The sequence below is a fragment of the Tauraco erythrolophus genome, chromosome 2 (assembly GCF_009769465.1).
Source record: "Tauraco erythrolophus isolate bTauEry1 chromosome 2, bTauEry1.pri, whole genome shotgun sequence".
Taxonomy (NCBI): Eukaryota; Metazoa; Chordata; class Aves; order Musophagiformes; family Musophagidae; genus Tauraco; species Tauraco erythrolophus.
In genome coordinates this window covers 49183158-49200425 of record NC_141466.1, presented here as the reverse complement: position 1 = coordinate 49200425, position 17268 = coordinate 49183158, and the positions used below count along the sequence as shown (strand labels likewise).

Here is a 17268-nt window from a genome sequence, read left to right as displayed (position 1 = left end):
ATTCTATGAATTGAAAATTTAGAGGAAGTAGATAGACAGTGATCCCAAGGGAGCGGCTGCCTTGCCAGTGCCCATGAAAGCAGCTGCTGCTGTGTTGGCGGTGCAGGGAAAGAGCTGCAGCTGCTTGGCTGTGCTCCCTGGCAAAGCAGCCTGCTGCCAGAGGTGGGAATTCTCCCTCTCTGCCCACACCCAGGCACTAGCACACGGACGCTTCTCTTGCATGTGTATATTTGTGCACAACCTTCCAAATCCTAATTCTGCCTGAGCCAAGTTAAACTGACTTTAACCACACCCAGGGAGTTTCCTGCGGGCTTTGAAAATGGCTGGATGTAAATGGGCTAAAATTGCTTCTGTTTCAATTATACGAATTACTTCAAACCAGGCAAAAATGATTCATTTAAAGCTGGGGTGCTGAGAGTGACGCTGGGAAATGCTGAGAGTAACACTGGGAAATGAGCAGGTAAAATAAGTGTGTAGTGTTAAATACATCTTGACTAAGGAGCAATTGTTATAAAAAGCAGAATCTTCCCACCCTGGTTCTACATAGCTGCAAAAATCAATTTAAACTCTAACATCTCTTCCTCCCTCTAAAGCAAGTGGCAGTTTTGTGGGGATTTTTTAACCTTGAATATATTTCATAATAATGCTGAGCAAGGAATTAAGTATTTTGCATTAATTACTGGTTGTTGGCAGTAAACTTGCCTGTTGCAGGGAGGCACGAATTCCTCTGGTAGAATCTTAGCAACAAAGGAGTTGATGAAAAAAATTCCTGCTAACTTACATGTGGCCAAGATTTCACCCTTGATCTGTAGGTGGAATGCAAAAAACGTTGCCTCTGAAGCCACATATGTGGTTATAGGTTACAGCACGTTGCCTTCTCTCCTGCCCAGGCACACCATCCTCTGTAAAATGTAGGATGTGTAGAGTGTGTAGAGCTGGGGAGAACCTTCCCTAAACTCATGGAGGGTTTTTTTCACATTGGAAAAGTAAGTTGTTTTGAAGCTTGATAATTAGCAAGCTTAGAAATGGGAAGGAAATGGCTTTATCATCTGTGGAACGTTTCAAAGTACAAAAAGAAACCAGCCACGTATCTGCTTTGGAGTAAAGCCAAGAGTTTTTCAGTGCTTTCTATGGAAAAAAGAAAGAGTGAACACACACCCCAAAATAGCCAGTAATCAAATGATCAGGGAACATGTGTGGGCTGAAGCAGCCAGTCTTTGGCTGTGAACTGAGAAACGTGTCTGATGAACAGACTGGTGTGCTGCCTGCACCCCCCCCCCGCCCCGATCCCGGCACCTTCACCCAGGAAAAAACCCTCCATCAGACAATTCTCAGTCAGATGAACTGGTAGTCCACGTTTTGTTAACCACTGAGAAGCTAATCCCATTTCAAAGGACATTGTGAGTAACTTTTACAGGACCCAGTTCAGAGATGAAGTTGCTATAGCTTCACGTTGTAACTCGTTACCCAGACACAAACGAAGTGGTCAGTTCTCACAGAACTCTCTCCTGATGAGTCCATCGTTGCTGATCTCTGAAGCCCAGTTACTTTTCTGTGTTCCAGTTCGTGCCCACTAAGGACCTCTGTGAAAGAATGATATTAGCTGTGGCTGTTGATCTAGTCCTGGATTGGCTATTAAATTTTTTTCTTAATTTGGCCGTTTGTCTTTTCTAGAACATCAGAAGGTGGAAGCAGGCTCTCTTTAATTCTTTATTGATTTGCTTTTTGGCTTCCTTTCCTGTGTTAAGAACGTGGTATTTAATGAATGAGCCTAAGATGATTTCCATTTGTTTTTTATGTGTGACAGAATTTCAGATGCCAGATTAGTTTATTTGCTTTGACAGTCTTATTGCATCCTTTTTATCTTGACTTATTAAAAGCTTATAAAATATGCATTGTGCAGACAAAATAGACTCAGGTGACAATTACTGAATGAAATTTAAGATTTATACCTTACTCCCAAGGCTGGAACAAGGATATTTGTAAGAGCATTTGAAGCTCCAGAAAGAGGGTTGTAGAGGACAGCTCTTTTCAGGCATGGTGGATGTATATATTGCATAGGGCAAGTCCATCTGTGTAAGTAGTTAAAGCTTTCTTTATGGCCTCAGTTGAAGACTATGGTATAAAGTCCTACAGCATCGAAGAGCTGCCTGAATACTTAGTTATGTGTTGCAGGTTAGTGTCCGTTTTTCAACCTGCTTTCAGTAATGAAATGAAATGTCCAGTAACTCTGTCTTTATGAAGCTGCAAAGAGTGATCCTGGCTTTTAAAACTCACAGAGAATGTGATTCATTTGAGTGAAAATATCCTTCCTCTACAAGGGAATCCTCACAACCTTCAGCTTTTCACAGCCTCATAGCTGTAAATTTTCTCTTGATTCAAACTCAGATATACATTTCAGAAATATTTGTAGGAAGTTTCTCAGTGCAGCAGTTTGGTTTTTTTAGTAGTGGAGTTTATAAATGACAGGTAAGTGAATCAACTTCTGCCAAAAACTCAACTAAACTGCTACTTACTTCTTAGCAGTTTAAATTTTGTTTTGCAGAAATTATCTTTTTGTTACATAAATCTGAGGCAAGAATTATTTCATTTGTGTTCTTTACAATGCCAAACACATTATTGTGGCTTTTGACTAGATTTCACCAGTCTTCTAGTAACAGTGACCCACCGCTTTGCAAGTAGCCTCATTGAAATCAGCAGTTTGATGTGTCTAGGAACTAGGGATTCTTGTGCTTAACAAATTATAAGTATTGTAGACGTTAGTAAGAAAAGAGGTGTAAGCTAGCAGAAGAGGGATACAACGAGACAAGTGTTTACAAATTTCAGATGTTGATTTTTCAACTGTTTGGATTGAAGAAAGTGAAAATGCAGCTTAACGAAAGTATGTAGTCTGCAGTTCCAGAAGTGTTTAATTTTTTTTAAACAGATCTGCAAACATACTCTGCTGACCATAATCTTAAAACACTTCCTCTGAGGTCTACTTTACAGTAATTTCTTTTCATTGTATACAATAAATATAATGATCTCTTCTAATGGAATGATTTGTTTTTAAGATAAGAAAGGCTAGATTGTTCTTTTAATTAACATTCAGAACAGGCAAAGAAGGATGGATTAAAGTTTCATCTATTCTCTGGCTGGGTAAATAGTATTAAGTGCAGTCATCCCCTTAATGTTCAAGGGCAATACACTGAAATCCTTTCATTGATTCAATTTACCGGAAGATGTAAAGGCAAGAGAATAATTAGAAATTTTATGGGAATGTGTTGTATCTCAAGTTTATGTTGCATTTCCCTACAGTGAAGGCGAGAATTCAGAGATAAAGTAACCCTTGATGCTTTCCTTGAGCCTCGAAATTTTATACTTCTCAAGGTTTAAGGCAGGCTCCTAGATTAATATAGTGAATTACGATAAAGAAAAACACATGGATCGGGGCAATCCCAAGCACAAGTACAGGCTTGGAGGAGGATGGAAGTTCAACATGAGCCAGCAATGTGTGCGTGCAGCCCAGAAAGCCAATCGTATCCTGGGCTGCATCCAAAGAAGCGTGGCCAGCAGGTCAAGGGAGGTGATTCTGCCCCTCTACTCTGCTCTCGTGAGACCCCACCTGGAATACTGCGTTCAGCTCTGGGGTCCCCAACACAAGAAGGACATGGAGCTGCTGGAGTGGGTCCAAAGGAGGGCCACAACGATGATCCAAGGGCTGGAGCACCTCTCCTCTGAAGACAGACTGAGAGAGTTGGGGCTGTTCAGCCTGGAGAAGAGAAGGCTTCGGGGTGATCTTATTGCAGCCTTCCAGTACTTAAAGGGGGCCTACAGGAAAGCTGGAGAGGGACTTTTTACAAGAGTATATAGTGATAGGACAAGGGGCAATGGCTTTAAACTGAAAGTGGGCAGATTTAGATTAGATCTAGGAAAGAAATTGTTTACAGTGAGGGTATTGAAGCACAGGAACAGGTTGCCCAGAGAAGTTGTACATGCCCCATCCCTGGAAGTGTTCAAGGCCAGGTTGGATGAGGCTTTGGGCAACCTGGTGTAGTGGAGGGTGTCCCCGCCCATGGCAGGGGGGTTGGAACTAGATGATCTTTGAGGTCCCTTCCAACCCAAACCATTCTATGATTCTGTGATCCAGTAGTGGCTTCAATCTGTGTGATGCCTCCAGATAGGAAAATGTCTTTAGACAGTGCAGTTATTTTGACACATAATTGAGAAAACATGAATGATTTAAGAAGGATTGTCTTATGCATGTTTATTTTTCTGTTTATTCTGGATTATGCTGTATCAGTAGCTTTGTGTTTGGTTTAGTGTGTTGTGTCCCTGTAGCATACTTGGGGAACAGAGGCTGCTAGCAGTGTCTCAGCTGGCAGCTGCTGTTTGTCCGGCACTGGTGTGCCCTGGCAACCAGACCAAGTGGCATGGCTCGTGTCTGTGCCCCTGATCTGTCTGTAGAGTGGATAGCCAGCATTATATTTAGATCGTGTTCTTGCCAACACAGGTTTGAAATCCTTCTGCTCCAGTGGAGTTTCCTGCCCACAGACTAGCTTCCAAAGTTGTAGTAAGGATGAAGGATCCATAGTTTGGATACTACAGTGCATGAGCTAAATAATCTGCAGGGTTTCCTGGAAAGATAATCCAGCCGGTTCCTGTCATTCAGCCAGAGGAAAACATGCTGACTCTGTATGAGTTGGGGTGGGGTTTTCTGGGGAAATGGAGAACATTGTTTCCGCAAGAGCCATCCTGCTCCTAACATCATGTCTGGGAGTCAGAGTGTATTAGTGGGGCTTTGCAAGCTTTGTGCATTTAAATAGACATCTTATCCTACCAATCAGAGTATTTTTCTGAGTTAGTGTTATGTTATAAACATTGTCGTGGGTTAGACCTCTGGGGCAACCAAACCCTACACAGTCTTAATTGGTACCCAACGTGGGGCATAGCTGTTATTTTATTAATCACATCCATTGGGATTTGATGACGCCCATCTTGCCATTTTATTCCCAAAAACTGAATCTCCTGTGTAGGTCCCTTGACCTTACTCTGGTTTATGTCAAAACCAGCTTTCAGAAGGATTTGGATTATTTTTTCACCTTTCTCAAAAACTTCTTCTGCTGTGTTGCCCCATACAATGATGTCATCAATGTATTGCAAATGTTCTGGCTTCTGTTCCAGTGTAGTCTGGATCAGTCCATGGCAAATAGTAGGACTGTGTTTCCACCCCGGGGCAGTCGATTCCGGGTATACTGGACGCCCCTCCAAGTGAAAGCAAACTGGCATCTTGTGATCAATTAAACAAATTTTGAGTTCTAAACCACCATAGTGAAGGCTACAAATAAATTTTTTGGCTTCATCATGTGTCCAAAAGCAACCTTCAGGAAGGATGTTTAAACTAAGGTGTAACAGCAAGTCTGCTGGTTGGCGCTAAGTAAAACTTCCACGTCAGCGAGAGAATTTGGGGCCAGTGAAGTTTCGATGTTTGTCGCAGTTCTAGAGCATGCTCATTAAAACTGCACATAGAACCATAGAATCATGGAATGATTTGGGTTGGAAGGGACCTTAAAGATCATCTAGTTCCAACCCCCTTGCCACGGGCACAGAGTGCACTCTGTCATACTAGATGAACAAACTTGAATCTGAATTCTAACTATAAAAGGCTATGATAAGATGAGCTCAAAGTAAATACCTATAGTAGTGCCTGCATATGCAAAGCTAATATGTGATAACATATTACTATTACTATATTACTATGTATAATTTCCTGGGATGCATTTCACAATTATCTGTCTGCAGGGACTTTGAAAGCACCTGGAGCAGCAAAGTGAAATGTCAATGATATCTGTATAAATAAACCACTCTGATTTCCAGAAGTAATGAAGACGCTAGCTGCACATCGATGCATTAGTTGTTTTTGCAATCTAGAGTGTCACCAATTTTGATTAAGCTTAATTTTCATAGTGTTAAGAAATAGAGATACATGTTAATAATATTATCTTTGTTGTGCTTTCCTCCCTCAACTGGGAATTGCATCTTTTTATTATATATAACCTTATGTTTTTATTCATTTTAGACAAGCTCTATATGGGACCAGGGCAACTATACCATGATCTGCAGAACCTTTTACATGACTTGAATGTAGTTGGTCAAATTAGTCAATTAATAGGCAGCCTTAAAGGAAACTATCAGGTAATAAACAAAGCTGGATTTATTTTTCTAATATGTTCCTGTTGTAAAGTAGCATAATTGTCTCTCCCTAGGATTTGTGCAAGACATTTCTTTAGTTCTCTCTGTAAAGAGTGTAATAATTTTTCCTCTAGTAATTCATTTACAGTTAACTGTTTAATGTTATAAGTAGATTACAGCTGTCTTTCTCATCTTGTTTTTCTTTATTGTTTTTAAGCGTAGGTGGATACTACAAGTGTCTGCATTTGCTCAGTAGCTAATAAGCTTACATGGAAACAGAATTACATTTTGATCTTAAGAAATTGGATTCTTGCAGTTAGACAAGGTAGTAGAAGGACGGTTGCTTGGAGGAAGCTCTTGATGCCCATCCAGGCTCATAATCCTGGCTTTCGGGGGAGCTGTACTTAAAACTGAGTGCAAATCACCAAAATGTAAAAGGATTTTCAGAGGAATTTTGCTTTGGCTTTTTTCACATCCCTTTTATTTAGCTTATATTCTGGCAAACAGATACAGTACTTTAACACTGAATTTCGGAATGAGTTCTCCACAGTCTTAAGACTTAAAAAAATTACTTTTTTGCCATGTGTTTTATACGCTTTATGTATGCTTAGGCACAATCTTTGACTTCTACCTGCCACCAGAGGCTGTAAATATATATATGTGTGTGTGAAAATATGTGTATGAAAGCTGAGTTTCTCTTGGGATATCTTGCCTTCAGAGCCAAGGGCATTAAATAAAACATAAGATTTTGTGAAAGTATGTGCTGTGAAGAAAGTTTATGGAAACAGTACTTTTAGACAAAATTTCACAAGTATTTGAAGGTGAATTTCAGCTGCATTGGTGGGAATATATATGGCACAGATACCATAAGACTTTCGTCCATTAACATACACAAAGCCTTTCTGCCTGTACTGCCAGTCAGAGCCAACTACATTTTGAAAACTAAAAATTCAGTCGATGTTTCCACATAGAGATGTGAAAGATAATTAGAACAGTTTAGTTGAGAAATGAGGTCATCTTCTCTATTTTTGAAAAATACTTCCATTTTCATAAAATTCTGACACTGGAAAATTAGTGTACTTTTGTGTATGAATGCTCATTACTATTGATGCTTTAAGTGTCACTCAGGTGTGCTTTTAACCCTCTGTCAACATTCAGCTTGCAGAGGGTTGTTGTTTCAGCATTTTGGCTCAAAGTTTTGAACAAAAACATATTAGCAATATGGTTTGTAGACAATTTCATGAGATTTTCTTTAGAAACAGAATTTGTGGGTTCTGTATAACTACTCACTGAAATGGAGTAAAAGGGTTGTGCGTGCATCTGATGCAATTTACATTTCCTAATCTGACAGACGCTTGAGAATGTGACTTGTGTATGATCAAACTCTGAGCAATATGAGATTAAATCATCAGATAAAATATGTTAGCGAATTTTTTACAGATGTTTTTGAAATGTGTTTACAAATATGGCTAAATTATTCATGATTAAAATGTGGACTGAATGAGGCCTAGGTGCCAAGAGTTGTTTGTTATATGCAGAGATCACCTTAGTTGAATCTCAGCTTTTTTAATTTTTCAGAACTTGAACCAATCTGTAGCCCATGACTGGACCTCAGGTTTACAAAAACTGATTTTGAAAAAAGAAGATGAAATCAGAGCGGCAGATCGCTGTAGAATTCAGCTGCAACTCCCAGGAAAACAGGACAAGTCAGTAATAATCTTGATTACAGCACTTTCTAAACGGGCTTATGTATTATGCATAGATGTATCACGGAGGATTTGGGAATCTGTAGCTCTTCCCCCTCATCTGTCTCCACAGTTAGCCTCCGACTTCTGCTTTCATGCCACAATGCTGGGTACTTTTACATTCCAGGGCAGTGTTGTAGTTTTTCTCCTGTTCTTCAACCCTGCGTTCCAGATGCAAGAAGCAAGAGAGGGACTGTGGCAGTGACAGCTAATAGGGAACAGCTGCTGTTATATTGCTCCATCAAAGAGCGTGTTCTTCTCATACCATTTCATGTAAAGTGTGGGAAGATGAGCATATAGCATATCGTAGCCTGCATGCTTTTATCGGAGCTGTGTCTTTGAGTATTAGAAAATAATGAAATTTCATCTTGCTTCAACATCTCTAGCCTTGACTGTATCTCATACTCCATGCATTTAGAGTAGCTTTTTTTTGTCTTGCAGGTCTGGGCGGCCCACTTTCTTTACAGCTGTGTTCAATACATTTACCCCTGCCATCAAACAATCTTGGATCAACAATTTACAAATGGCTAAACTGGCCCTTGGTAATTCTTAGTTACTTAAATTTTGTATCAAGTTAAGATAGCTCTCAATGTAGAATGTAATATTTTTTTAAAAAAAACCTCATTTTTTAGAAAATGAATTTTTTTGTAAAAAAAAATCTATCTGCAGATGTTAGAATTGCAATATGATAAATAGTATTGATTGTGTATCACTACAAAGTAATACAGTTATAGATAGAATGGGGCGTTTCATTATGAAGGAATATAATTTCTACAGTATTTTAATGAAGTCTGTGATAAACATTACTAATGGTTATCTCCAAATCAACAAGAATGAGATATACTACAGGACAGACAAGTGAGGAAGTTATTCCGTTGTAAACTTATTTCTTCACATCTTATGAACTCTTTAAACTTTGAATTTCGGGTTTAAATTTCTCAGTTTTAGCTCAGAATGATTTTAACTAGGAAATACCAGTAAAGCTATTGAGTTTATTTGTTTAGCCTTCTGAGCATGAAATAAACTTATGGGTGTGGTTTTAATATAATGCAATATTTCTGTAGTTGGATATGTAAAATTCAAGGTTTTTGGAGAGAGGTGCATTTTTTAAACATATTTCTGCAATGTGCACTAGGGGGATTATCACAAACAAACCTGATTTAAGTGGAAGCAATAAAGAATGTGCTGTCCTGTGATGTTATTAGTCTCCTGTGTTTGCCCAGGGGGTATAGGTTTCCAAAAATACCTTGGCTTTGGATGCCTAAGTTGAGAAACATTGAGGACATGCACTTGCTAGAAAGCAAGCTTCATCAGCACATCCTCGAAATACAGTGCTTTTGTAGTATTTCACTGAAGGCAGGTAAAATAACAAAAACAAAAGAAGAGAGAATGGATGTATCCATCATTCCAGATGGAGTTTCCTTATAATAAGTAGTACTTGGAAGTGATGTCAGTTATACAGGCAGAGAAATGCTATTTGCAAAACAGATTTCCTGGAGCCTGAGGAGAGGTTTGACGTGCCTTTTCCTCTTTTAATAACCTACTGACGAGATCATTGAGAGAACATCCTAATGTTTTGCTAGTGTAAGGTGATCCTTTTTTATACTATCAATATGTATGTTATCTACTATATTGAATTTTTGCTCATAGTTTTAAGTTGTCATTTATGCATATATGGCATAAGAACAGCCTGATCAGTATCAACCAATCCTAATAAAATTCTTTTCTATTCCTGTAAAGAGGTGTAAGTAATTATTCAGTGAAAGTATTGTGGGATGTTCGTTCTTTCCATTACAGCGGAAGATAACCTGTTAGGTTGGTTCTGTGTAGAAGATGATGGGAATCAAATCAAAAAGGAGAAACATCCTCTCCTTGTTAGACACATGCCAGTGATGATGGCCAAGCAACAGGAGTTTAAGGTGAAAGAATTGTTATATGAAATTACAATTGATTTTTCCTGTGTGATATAACTGCTAAAGAATACTGTATTGTAAATACATCTATTAGTTTACATCCGTTAGTTCTCTTGAATTACTACCTTGGTGTAAGACCAATAGCAGGATCTTGGAAGGTCCAAGACGGTCACAGGAATGGAAATACTGCAATCTTTGAGGCGCTAAGGGACATGGTGTTTACTTTTACGAAGCGTGGTGTTCACTTTCAGGTGTAAGCTCATTACTTGGTAAAAACAGAACTGCTGGGAATTTTGGTCAAAATTGGTCTTGAGGTTTCCAAGTGTTTGTTTGAGGCTCCAAAGTAACCTGCAGCTTACAAAGTGCAGGAGTCTGATGTCCATGATAGCTGTCCTGTACTTGTGTTTGAATTGTCCTCAAATTTCTCATTTTCATTAGTGCACAGAGAGTAATAGATTTAAAATAATTTTTGAAGTTTGATTTTATGGGATATTATATACAATGTAGTTCTGTTCCGAACAATGATTCAGAAATTGTCTTAATGACTTATTTCCTAAAGTAATGTGTCAGTTTGAAGTCATATTGACCTCTGGCTTTAGTGACGAAAATAAGTGCAGGGTGTCCAGACCAACAGAGGGAAGGGAAGGGAAGGGTGCTGGATACTGTTTTTTCCTATGCATCAACAGGATTTCTTTTTGGCCATCAGTCAGTTAGGCTTATGCAAAAGCACTATCGGCTATAAAATTGTATATGCGTGGCCAGAATGCCAATGTTAAATTAACATCATCACATGGGTACTGCTTAAAGCAGTAAGTCTGCAGACCCTCGTTGCTAGGACAGCCTACTCAGGAGGGAAGTTCAGCTGGCCACTTCACTTCAAGTGTGAGTATACAGGCCTGGATGTTGGGGGAAAGTAATTGATAGCTGGAAATGCATTTGAAACGTTTAACAGTGTTAAATCAAACCATTCCTGTGATACTGGTTTTCAGAGCAGAGCTATAGTCTACAGCAACCAAAGTCTACTGGAAGTCTCCCATACAACCACAGACATCTTTTATGTTATTAAACACTCAGCTCTGCCTGTATTGAATACTTTCTAAAGTCACCACTGGTGAGATCACCAAACTAATTTAATTTTTTTTCTGAAACTTAAAATATTTGTTTCCTTCGAGCCTATGCATTTGTAAGTCCTGTAGGTCCATGCCAGGAGCTTTGAAGGCCCAAGCTCAACTCCTATAATCAAGTTACAACAGGATCTGTTTGTTTTGAAGGGAAAGGAAAGGAAAGTCTGTTGCCCATACAGTTGGGTGATGGTCTTTGCCTTGGCCACCTCAGCAGAAGACAGTGTGTGGCAGTGTTTGCCTGAGCCTCCAGGTCAACTCTGCCAATTTTGCAGCTCCTAAAGACAACATGTGGGTGTGAGCCCAGCTGTCATGCCTGATGCTCTCAAGTCCTCGATGTTACTGGAAAAGATGATCTAAGTATTACTGGTGGTTTTCTGCAGGCTCAGCTGCAGTTTGAGTGTCAGCCACAGCTCGGGGTGGTAAGAGACCCTTTTCTTGGCTGACCCTGCTAGTTGTGTCTCTGTGTGCTGCTTGGGCTACCTGGTAGTGTAGGGAGCCTGTAACATCATCTTCCATCAGAGCAAGTTTACACCTCAGGCAAAGGGCTTCTTGTCAAGATTGAGAGCAGAACTACCAGAGTTTAACTGTGAAAAACATCGTCGGTTTTGACTAAGATGCAAAGTTGAACAGAGGTGTAACAAGCAGCCCAAGAACCATCCAGCATTGCAGGCAGTCTTTTCTTTCACTAGTGATGTATTTATCTGTCACAACTACTGTATTTCACCGTGACAAGCAGATAGTTTCAGCACGTGTTAAATGAGACGCGCTAAGACTGGCATGGATAGCTTTTCTTTTTTTTTTCCTTTTTTTTCCTTTTTCTCATCTATTAGTTTCTGTCTTTTATCCTTATAATGAATTGGCTTTAGTGAATACATAACATTTTTTTTACTACTACTAATCGCTTGGTGATGCCTGCTGACTTCAGGGAGACTTGTGAAATTCTTTACACCTTTGAAAATTAAATAAACCGGGAATTTAGAACACTAACTGACACCCGATTGTTTCCTTTTTTTAATTATTCACTGTAGTGAGATGATGTTGCCAGGTTATGGTGAAGTTGTCTAAGTTAATAATAACCAAATTGTCTCTGTGTAGATGGTGATTATATAAATGTATAATGTACAAATGATTATATGTACCACAATATAATCATAATGACATTGGTGTCTGAGACAAGAACATTAGCGTGAATTATACAGAATCTTGTCAAAAAACATAGTGTCACACCTCATCAGGAGCCTTTTTATTCTCTGCACAGTTATGAATTGCTTGTATATATTTTAAAGTGTTTACATAAGCTTTAGGGAGCTCTGCCATGGACATTAGGGAAATTAGGGATAATAGAAATCCATGACTGGTCATAAAAATGCTTATTTTCAGAGCCTTGGTGCTTGAATGATTCTCAGAGTTGGGATGGACTTAAATATAGATCTTTGGTCTGGTGTAGCTTTCAGGATTTTCTTAAATGGCCCGCATGATAAAATCATGAGTATAGTTATTAATTTACTGACGGTAACATGATGACATGAATTGGAGGGAGTAGGAGTGTTACGGATGATAGCATTAGCATTCAAAATGAGTAAAGCACCTGGAGAAATAATTTGGGGGTGCTAGGGCAGGGGAAAGGGACGACAGTCACTAAAACAGGCCCATGATATGCTCAGGCAGAAATAGGTAGCTTCACAAGGTACAGATTGAGGAGGTGGTTGAATAGAAAGTCTGTAAAAGTAATTTTTAATAGACTAGCAAGGTAAGGATTGGTTAAGAATGTAATATTGTTACAAAGAGCAAATAATCAATGGGATGTGTACAAATAGGCTTCAGAAGTAGTGATTATGATGTAGTGCTGCTAACAACTCTGCTAGAATAGCATGTTCAGGTGGGAAAGTTCTGCACTCTCAAATATATGGAGCTGATATGTCTGCTGGAGAGATGCCAGTTTGAAAAGTGATAATAAGAATTTTATAAAGAGTAATAAAAAAACCCAATTACTTAAAAATTTTTTACATTTAAAAAATTTAATTAGGTTATAATGTTAATTTAGCCTAATGAAGAGGAGACTTAGGCAGGGTCACAACATATAGCAGCTTTGTGTGTAAAAGGACACTGCAGAAGGGAAGGAGGTACCTGGTGGCTGAGATGAGAAGTAACAGGCTAATGATGACAGCAAGGATGACATTAGGTTGAGTATTTGGTAAAACTTAAAGGTCATGAAGCATTGGAGCAGATCAGGTAGAGAATTCGTAGTCTTTGGCTTTTAATGCCTGTAAGAGTAGATGAAGAATGTGCCAGGAGCAACACGCGTGCAGCTGACCCCACGGGGAAGCTGGACGTACTAAACTGACTTCTTGCCTTCTGTGATTCTTTGATAACCTTAAATGCTTTAGTTAATTACAGGCTAAATTAGGCAGAAACAGGCATATCTTTTTAATGTGGTGACTGCTCTCTCTTCCTTTGTTTGAAGATTGAATGTGCTGCTTATAATCCTGAACCGTACCTGCCTGGTGAAACAGAGTCAGATTCCTGTGCCATGGAACATGGTTTTCTTTGGGTAAGAGTAACCTTTAAAAGCTAAAAAAAGGGGTTGTCTCTTGTTTCTTGGCATTGTTTTTTGTGACTCTCAGCAACATAGGAATTTGAAATAAGTTTAGGCTTGGTTTTTTTCTGGATTTTTTTTTTTTGAAGATAGACTTCTATAAAGTATAGCTAGTAATTTTGTCCATGTGATTTCGTTGTTCTCTGTAGGGCATCACTTACGTGTGTGTGATTTGTTAGTGTGGCACAGAACAAATTCCAAAGTGTTGAGCACATTCAGAAGTGAGTTATGTGTTCATTTATAACAAGGGCTGTTAAAACCCAAATGAGCTCACGCTGTCCTATTGTCTTGTTTCCATATTTTAAAAATGTTTTAGCCATAAATAATCTGTTTAAGTCTGTACATATGAAAAAACCCAACATTCTGGCATATTGTTGTGACCTCAAATACGCAGATATTCCGGCAGACAAAGTAAGATAGCCAATACTTTTTTTTTTTAAAAAGCTAATGATTTCAGTAGCTTTTCTAGTTACTAAAATATTGAAATTTTAAGGAAGTTAGGATAGCTTTTTGTCAGCGATCTTTTTCAAGGGACCTATATAATGTCTTTTTGTCTTCGCTATTTGTAAACAGTCATCAGAGATCTATGCCAATAAAATCTTTCTACTGCCACAGAATACTCTTTTTTTCCTCTTTGCTACTTTTTTTTTCATTTCACATAAACATAAAGAGTTACTATATAAAAACACATTGCTACTTGGGTAAACTTTTTTTTTACTCTTCGCAGATCCCTAAAACGTACAAATTTGTGGACTTACTGATGATATTTGTTCTGGATCAGGGAGATCAAGGATCAGGATCCTGTATCAGCGAGTTTACAAAAGGGGTTATATTAATAATCTCTCTTTCTGTTGGGACAGAGCATTTATTTGTAGACCTGTTACTGTGCAAAGGATGTGCCTGAGCTATATTATCCGTTTTAAAGAATCTGAGATAACTTAGAATACCAATCAGTAATAGAATATATTTCATAGATATTTATTGTAATTGCATTGCATTATGTACACACTTGTGAGTCAGATGTCAGAATAGGCCATAATATTCATCCTTTCAAAAAAAAGAACACATTTTGTGAGTATACCAGGGAATTTTGTGTATATAACGTTTTGAAATCTCTTGTATCTGTGCCGAATTATTTTCTTGTTCATGTCTTAATGCATGAAAACTCATATTCATGCATAAAACTTGAGATGCACTCTTCGATTAACTTTCCAGTCATTCCTTCTTGTTAACGCTCATCTTCCTGGAGGCAGGTATCAGTCTTTGTCCTTTTTTTTTCTTTCCTCTTTCCAATTCAGATTGGCAGTTGTACTAATCAGATGGGCCAGATTGCAATAGTCTCATTTCAAAGCTCCGGCCCCAAGGTTATTGAGTGCTTCAATGTGGAATCACGGATTCTCTGCATGGTCTACATACCAGAGGAGGAGAAACTGAAAGAGCAAAATAAGACTCTCGACTCTGAAAATGTTCTTGCAAAAGCTTCTAATGTGCCTACTATTTGCCTTGGCATGGAAGAAGGAAGGTGATTCTCATTTTTAGTGTACTGTGTGTGATTTATTCATTAGGTTTACTATTCTATAGCAAAATTGTGTGAGATATTTTTTTCTTGAAAGTATGTTTTCTTTTTTAAAAAGTATCCATGAATACCTAATGACCTCAACTTATCCTTTCTACCTAAATCAAGGAAAAATACACTCCACATGATATTAAAATAAACTATGTAGTATTTGAAATTGTAATAGTACATATCTTTGATGAAGGAGGATTAGTTCATCATACATCATGTCTAAAAAATATAAATATTACTTTTGTAATGTTACAACATAATCTTTAGATATTGGAAAATTTTCAGAATGACAAAGTGTTAAATGAGGAACCCACTGACTGTCTACACTGTGATATTGTGCAGGATTTGTCATGCGAATAAATAATATTGCTGTTTACTATTGACATGAATTATTTTACTCTGTTTGAACTGATGACCTTACTGAGTCATCACTTGATTGAAGAACAAAGCTACATTTACTAAACTTACAGGTCAGTAAGCAAATAGATCTTGTTATAGCTAGTGAGGGCATAAGTATGTGACTACACATGATTTTTGAAGGGATTTCTAACCAATATAAATGAAGGAGACAAAAATTATACAAGGAAAATGCTGTTTCCAGAAATTCCAACGTGTAATTGTACTTATTATCTTTGCTTTTGAAGTGCAATTAATTCCAAATGTAATTATCAATATTCCTAACATACCCAAGGAAATAATCTGTAGGAATGGTGGGAATTCTAAGTGTAATTGATGTCCAGTAGTGAGTTTTTCTTCTCTCTTCTCTAGTTCTCCGGGTAATAGTTAATCCTTTTTCTCTTTTTTTTTAACTAATAAGAAGTTTAGGATAGACTCAAAATAAGGACCTTGAGCAGAACTTTTGTCGTGTCTCTTTGTTGAATAGATGTTTCTCCAGACAAGATATGAAAAGTGTTGTCATATGTCAGTGTTAAGTAATCGTAAATTGTCTACATAGACATTTTAGAGTGTCAAGATACTTCTTTCCATAATTGTCTTCCTGTGAATGGAAGGAGAAAATCTTTTTTCCCCCTTAATGTTTTGTTTTAAACATCTTTTGTGTGTATTCTAGTAAGAACTAAATAAAACATAATTTCACAGGTTTATTTTTTTCTTATTTCTTCTTATAGTATTTCAGTTTACAAAAGTTGCCAAGGCTCAAAGAAAATTCGACTTCAACACTTCTTCACTCCTGAAAAATCAACTGTTATGAGCTTAACGTATATGTCACAATACTTGTTTGCTGGCTTGGTAAATGGAAACATCTCAATCTACACAAAAGCAGAAGGTAATGTAGTGATATGATTTGATAACATCCTGAGGAACTCGCATGTCAGTATATTTTGGCAGAGGTAGTTTTCCACTGTTACATTTTCTGAATTCTCCATAAAACTGCTGAAGTAAGGTTACTCTACTTTTCAGTGCTTCTGAAAAGACTTTTCACACTTTGTTTTCTCTTTTTGAAGGATAGTAGATACTTTGATACTGTTCCCACTTTTATTATATGATACACATGGAAACTGATTTGTGCCCTTTAGCTTAAACCCTAGGTCTTCAGTGTTGCAAGAGTCCAGAAGTTTATATGATAACAGGCAGTATACTGTATTTTACACAGCTGTCGTGGTTTTTTTTTTTTGGACTGAGGGTCGAGACAAGAACCGAAAAGGGAGCACCCACCAACCATGGTCTCGGGCAAAACATGACTCAGGCTTACTTCTTAAAACGAAATAATTTATTAACAGTTACAAGAGACACAAGGGAACAAGAAAACCGGTTACTTGAGAGGAAGAAGAGAAAACAAGGCCCGATCTTAAAACAACACCTCCCCACCCCCTATTTTCCTTTCGTTCCTGGCTCTGTCTTTCCCCCAGCGGCGCAGGGAGACAGGGAATGGGGGAGTACAGGTCAGTTCATCCATGTTGTTCACTGCCGCTCCTTTCTTAAAGGAGGAGGAGTCTTTACACCATTTTTCCCTTGCTTCGGTGGATCCCCTACTCACAAAGAAAAAGTCCCCAAAGTTTTCCAAAGTAAGTCCTGCCCGCAGGATTGCAATCCTCCCCATGGATCGCACCAGTTCGGGCTTTACCAGTCTCGGCCTCTTAGGGAGCTGCTGCCACTCGCGTCGGCGTGGGTCGTCCCACGGTCTCCAGATGCC

At 38.3% G+C, this 17268-nt stretch overlaps 1 protein-coding gene across 1 annotated transcript in view; it reads left to right on the top strand.

Moving 5' to 3' along the window:
• Window positions 1–17268, top strand: part of ARHGEF10 (Rho guanine nucleotide exchange factor 10) — a 96306-nt gene that overhangs the window by 50149 nt on the left and 28889 nt on the right. The window contains exons 20-26 of the mRNA XM_086625353.1: window positions 6059–6174; window positions 7750–7877; window positions 8358–8458; window positions 9714–9835; window positions 13418–13504; window positions 14848–15071; window positions 16244–16401. Coding sequence (XP_086481479.1) covers window positions 6059–6174; window positions 7750–7877; window positions 8358–8458; window positions 9714–9835; window positions 13418–13504; window positions 14848–15071; window positions 16244–16401 — 936 coding nt within the window. The remainder of the gene's footprint in view (window positions 1–6058; window positions 6175–7749; window positions 7878–8357; window positions 8459–9713; window positions 9836–13417; window positions 13505–14847; window positions 15072–16243; window positions 16402–17268) is intronic.